Raw genomic sequence first — 6,552 nt, forward strand, 5'->3', positions numbered from 1 at the left:
GGGCAGAAGCAGATTTAGTTCAAAAAAGGCTTTGTTTCATATATATACATATAGTTTGCATATAATATAAATATATATACATAATATATTCAAGATAATTAACACTGCACAAGGCAATTTATTTTTTCATTTAAGTATTATTAATCTACAAAGACACATGTGAAGGCATTTTCTGTTCTTTAAGGATCAATAAGCCTTAGAACATACCAAAACACTCTTCTCCTTCCATACTTTACTTTTTTGACTTCCCAGGTCACACAAATAATAGGACAGCTCTATAAGGTGCCATAGTAAGGCAGAGAACTCTAAATATATCATTTCATTGCAAGCAAGATTTCAATTCTATTTCATAATATAGGACTTGACAAAATATTACACTACTCAGATAATATCTGCTAGAAGGCAAAGTGAAATCTGCCAAATTAATTCACTTCGGTTGATCGAAGAAACATACAATTCCTTAACTTATACTCTCATCCGCCTCCCTCAGTATTTTTTTCAGGGGAAGGTTACCTCTCTAATTTTTTGCCACAACTACCTCCCTCAGTATTTTTTTCAGGGGAACGTTACCTCTCTAATTTTTTGCCACAACTAGAAATAATCACTTTTGATGAAAATTGCTCTCTGATGAAGTAAATTCAGAATATGACAAAATATCCTTCTGAAAGATGAGATCAATAACAACCAGGTTGTTGAAGTATGGTCTCACTTGTAGATATGTGTGTGTGTATGTGTCTTTCCATTCAGACTTTCTAAGTAGATGATCTTTCTAGTTATGGAAAAAGCACTCAATTTTCACCTTTTTTTTAAGGGGAAAATGGATTGACAAATCATCACCCTGTTCTGTTTTCCCATGTTGCCTTGTTTGGCACAGCTTTACACTGTGTTGCTCCGTGTAATGCAGGCATGAAGATGGCAGATAGTCATCCAACATTACTGCCTCCAGCTCACCAGTCTCTTAACACAAAATAATACAAAAACCAAATATTCCAACATTTGCATAATGCTATGTTGGAATTAAATTTTATGACAGAACATTGAATTTTACAGTATGTTTGACATGAGCACCTAATATGCATGATAATCAACATAATATGCATATCTTGTATAGCAAATGGATATAAATAAACCTAATTTGCCTGTAATAGAATTTATATTGAATAGTTTCTCATTAAAAAAAAAGAAAAACAGTAAGTAATTGTTATCTCTACTTTTTTAACCTTGATTTAATCGGGGAATTGCCCGAGTGAGACAGTTGAAATTAAGGGTCAATTACACCCCTGAGACGCAGCCTTGCTTCAGGGAACAGAGATAGTGTGCTGAGGAATGCCATGCTTCATCTCCAGCCTACATCAGGATAAAGAACTTACCATCACACTAGTGTGTGGGATGTTACTCAGAAATAGAACAAAGATCTTTCATCAGGAAGCTTTAAATTCCAGATTTTTTATATCACAATTATCAATAAACCACTAAATATGCCAAACTGCTTTTGAAATGCTGCTTTTAGACCGCAAGTGATGTGCAAATGTCTGCTACCAGATCTGTTGTATATTGGTTTTAAAACAAAAGAATTAAACAGTAGGACAGATAAGTTATATTTCAGGTTATTAAAAATTGTTTTCATCATTGAGCACTCAGGATGTATTTCATGCAGGATTACTCAGAATTCTTTCTTTGAGATGACAGTAAAAAGAAAACAGCCTTGCCTGGATATCTTATGACCATCTTGCTCCCATGAATTTAAATGGATTTCTTTCAGCATCAGAAAAGTATAAATGAGCTCAGCTTTTGCTGCTTTTTGTTTAGCAAAGACACTTTGAGAGAAGATGAAGCTGGATGCAGAATTTACAGTTTAAAACCTTGTCTCATCTCTGTCCTTTCATAATCTCTTGTGGCAGCAATAAAGATTGTTCTTCATTCCATGGCAGTGATGTTGAATGCTGATTAGACTACATGTAATACTACAAAACCTGTGTGAAATTTGACCAATTTTTGGGACAAAAATGAAAAGTGAATGCATTTTGATAATCTCTGTCCTTCAGTCCAACTAAAAATTTAGATTCAGTTTTCAATGAATTTCAGGTTTGAGGGTAGTGACCTAAAAACTAAAATAAGATTCAATTACCCTGTCCTCAAATCATGCGCTATATGAGGAATGTTTAGCTGAATATATTTTATAGCCTTGTAAAACACCTCCTTGAATTTTAAAAAGGACTGAAAAGGAAAAAAACACAGTTCTGTTCTTATGCATTTGCTACATTTATCAAGATATCAACCTCCCCAATCTTCTCCAGAAGCCCTCAAGAGACTAGTGCCCAGTAATGACGAGACTGGCAAAGAGAGGGAATCTGTATGTGGCTGCATCGGTATAAGCAGACACAACTTAGTATTTCTCTTTCTTGACATTTGTCGCACTGGTTTCATAGCAAACAGCAGAAGGAAATTTCTCTAACTCAAAAAACCCAAGAAAAACCCAAGCCCAAAGCACATTATCACCCACAATTAAAGAATACATGTTCTTCCCTCATTTTCTGTAATGCTGAATGTTGTCATCAAAAGACATTAGATAATTCAGGACCTGATCCTCTAAGCAATGGTAGAATTCCATGCATGTAAGCAGTTCCTCTGTGTTTAATAGGGCAATGAGTGTGTGTTTGCAGATGTAGAATAAATTTATGCCCATGAAGGAACTTTCCTCCCATCCTTTTTCTACACTGAGGGTTTTAAAGGTACTCGGAAAAAGATGACACAATCCACTTCATAGGCTTACAGTGAGAGAAACGTCATGACTAAACCAGTTAAACAGATGAATAGAGGATGAAACAAATTAAGTCAGTGGCAAGTAAATGGCAGAATGACAGTGGCCTCCAGAAAACTTGATTGTCACCTGCCTAATTACTATACCAAATACTCCTTCCCTCCGACCTGAATGCCATGAGGGATTCTGCTTCAGCTAAGTATTAAAAATTCTAATTCTTACTGGAGCCCTAACTTGGTGTTTAAAATGTACAGAAGGGACTGGGAACAGCAGCTACAATGAAAGCCACAAATTGATTCTTACTGCTCAGAACTGAGAGGAATATCAGTCACTTGCTAAAACAATTCAGGAGTGGAGTCAGGAGTGGAGCAGGGAACTGTGCCAGCATCCCAGCTGGCTCATGAACTTCATTAGTTTGAATTTGGGCCTGTCACTTTCAAACCGCTCTGAAATTTCCTGAGAATGCACAAATCCATTAAACTATTTGAGAGCTACATAGACATGTTAATTATACACATATAGCCATGGAGTTCCCCCAAAAGGAACATTGCCTCCTTTGCATGCTTTTGATCAAAAGGCCAGGTGGGAGGCTTTAATTTACCTACCTGTTATTTCAAAAGTGATCGATAGCAGAGGTGCAGCACTAGCCTTCGACTTGCTCTGTGACTGACTTTCTGAAATAACATGGAAACGCCACCGTGAGTATATGAGAACTGAGGTCTTCCAAGCAGCCTTACCGAGACAGTATTCACTATAACCAACAGCAACTACACTGAAATGAAGGCGTTTCCCCACAGCTAAATCTGGTAGGTGTGTGCCCTGGCTTTTTCCGATCCTCAAATTACTCATAGTTTTCTGTGAGTACATTTCTATGATGAGAGATGGAGGGAGGATGTGCAGAGCAGCAGCTCTTCTGAAAATCTGTCTTCTAATACGGAAACAGCCCAGAGCTCCTTTTAAACTAAAACCCACTTCATCCTTAGTTTGAGTTCTTGAAAAACTGTTCTCATGTTTATGCATCCAAAGACTAGTTACATTTTAATCAGCTTTCTGGGGCCTGCAGAGATTACCTCCTGATGGGCTCCAAGTATTCCTGTCACAGTCTGATAAGGGTAGATTTCACACCCGCCTAAGCCAGCGAGACTTCACAGCCTACCAAAATCCTAATCATCATTCTGAACAGTAAGCTGCCACTGGTTTTATTGTTACCTCTCCTTAGCTGGGAGGTTTTCCTCATTCACACTACAGCAGGGGCATCTAAACTTTGTTCGGCAGAGGCGATTTACTAAATGCCCTTGGGTGGAAGCTGATTTGCATTAAACGAAGAGGCTTGAAAGCTTTTTCATTTATAAATACAGATGTAGGGCCCACAGAGCTCACAAGTCACACCCTACTGATCAGAGCAGTCATGCTGAAATGGATGTTGGCATTGACATTCCCCACAAACTCTACCTCTATGGCAAGTTTGAGAGTACCTTTAAACCACAGTGGGAACCTCACCGTCCTGCAGTCTGGCCAGCCCTGGTCTAAATATTGTGTTACACAGGACTTGCATAATGATGCTGCTTTTCCTGAAGTATGTGGCTGTAATAATTTATTTATTTGTTAATAATAATTTCTGTTCATATCAAAAACAGAAGAGGATAAAATTTAATTAACAAGCTAAATGCTTCTAGCTTAATTCACTGATTTCTAAATCTATAGTGCTTCATTAGTATGCAGAAGTAGATGTAACATAAACTACTCAAGTGTTGTTCTTAAGTATGTATATTACCCAATGAATTAAAGATTTTGTCTCCTAAGCTATTATCTCTTTTCTTGAGAAGCTGTACAAGCTGTAACAGTGACAAGGAATAATCTCTTCTCTCTTTCAGTTAGGGAAATAAACCCATGAAATTATATTGGCTTGAAGTCCTGAAAGCTACTTAAGAACTTGACCAAATAAAGGAAAGAAGAAAAAAATCAATTCCCTGAGAATGAAATCTAGTGATATTTTAAATTTTTATATATTGAGCTTACATGACAGAACTGACATATTCCATCTGCACATCAAACCACACAGGTTCACCGCCCAGCTGGAGGATACATAGGAAATTTACCGTAGATGAAGGAACCAAATCTAGGGTTTCTGATCCACCGTCTCGTGCTCTTTCTTATTGAGAGACATCCTTCACATAAGACAATATTTTTCAGTAGATATTAAGAAATAGTGATTTGTAGCTTAGGAACCAATTATTTCCAGCATAGAGAATAAAATCTCTGCTACTGCAAATAAGCATTTTCATCTGAATTAGAAAACAGCAGTAACCCGCAAGGGAAGAAAGCACTCATGACAGAAGACAATTGCTGTCAAGGAACTCTGGAATGCTGACATGCTCTGATTTCACACTAATTCAATTGCAAGTGAATCAAATTTACCTTCTTTATCCTTGAGGGTATTTAAGTAGGAGAGGAGATTTTCATTAGCTTGCACACAGTACGTTTCCCTAGTTTGAATGCCACCTCCGCACAGCGCTGTCTGATTGCCTCGTCTCTTGTCCTGTTGGCTAAGGAGAGGATCCACACGGCATTCTGTCCACTCAGTAGTCCGCCAGCCATACCTGGGTCAAATTTGGTTAATTGGGTCTTTAGAAATCATGACAACATTTTACACAGCATTAAGTTATACAAGCTGAAACACATTAGCAGCTTTATTAATTTTCTAAAAGGCCTGAGCACCACAATTTCTTCCACACAGAGAGGTGTTAAGTCTCATATTTTATGTGGGTGGAAGCTTTTCTTCTACTGTTTAATTTTTTAAATCATTACCCTTTAGTCAGATCTTTTCTGTTCAATTCCTGAAACAGATCACACAGAAATATTTTGAGGGAAGTAAAACTTGATATGCAGATACATGTAATCCATGTTCCAATAAGCTAATTTTTAAGATTGTGACTCTCAACATTTGTTTAGAGCTAGACAATTTATTTGAACTAAAGTCAAAATATCAAAGAAATCTGCATGCTGAGAAACATTAAGAACCAGAAAAAGAGGGAAAACCCCCACAACAAGCCAACCCCCCCAAAATAACCCAAAAGCCTATTGTTCATCTTTGAGAGGAGACACAAAACTCTCTCCTCCATATCAGGGTAAAACTATAATTGCATTTTTTTCTATTATTACTACAGAAAAACCTTTAAGTAAGTTCCTTTTTCACAGTTAAGAGGAAGACTGTTCTGCAGTACTGAAGCATCCCTGCTGGGTACTGATGAATGATGAGAAGCTGTGAGCTTTCTAATCAGTGAATGAACAGCAAAGAAGATCTTTGACTCACAGTTGAAAACCCAGTTGGGATTATGAATTGCAAGAAATGCCACAGAATTCTCTACCCAACAAGTACTTTAAGGCTAAATCAAGCAAAGTGCTTCCTAATGTAGCTGGAGATAGGGAAAGCCTCTTAGATGAAAAATATGTAGCACAGTAAAGGATGCTTAACATCAAATGACATTTCTCCAGACACTCTTTTCAGTTTGATGAAAAAAGCACAGTTGGGACTTTAATAATAATCTTGATTAGTTGATAAGGATTACAGCAATCTCTTGAATTGCAAAGTGCTTGCTGTCATTTTTCCTAAACTTTTACTGTCTCTCCTACTTTCCATTAGTGGCCAAGTGTTGCTTTTGTTGTGCTGAATATGAGTCTCACTAAAAGAGTCTGTTTGCTAACCAGATGTTTATCTCCTTTTTCCTGTGTTCAACATTTTGTCTGCAAACAGACAAATACTTCAGAGAACAATGATTCTGGCAGAAATG

The 6,552-nt window shown here is 37.2% G+C and overlaps 1 protein-coding gene across 1 annotated transcript in view; it reads right to left on the bottom strand.

Annotated features, from left to right (window-relative positions):
• Positions 1-6,552, bottom strand: part of LOC103798630 (thrombospondin type-1 domain-containing protein 7A-like) — a gene marked incomplete at both ends in the record, with an annotated part of 86,284 nt that overhangs the window by 63,279 nt on the left and 16,453 nt on the right. Inside the window, 2 exon segments of the mRNA XM_009070905.1 lie at positions 3,367-3,435; positions 5,180-5,361. Of these exon segments, the coding sequence (XP_009069153.1) occupies positions 3,367-3,435; positions 5,180-5,361 (251 nt within the window).

The sequence above is a fragment of the Acanthisitta chloris genome, unplaced genomic scaffold (assembly GCF_000695815.1).
Source record: "Acanthisitta chloris isolate BGI_N310 unplaced genomic scaffold, ASM69581v1 scaffold7543, whole genome shotgun sequence".
Taxonomy (NCBI): domain Eukaryota; kingdom Metazoa; phylum Chordata; class Aves; order Passeriformes; family Acanthisittidae; genus Acanthisitta; species Acanthisitta chloris.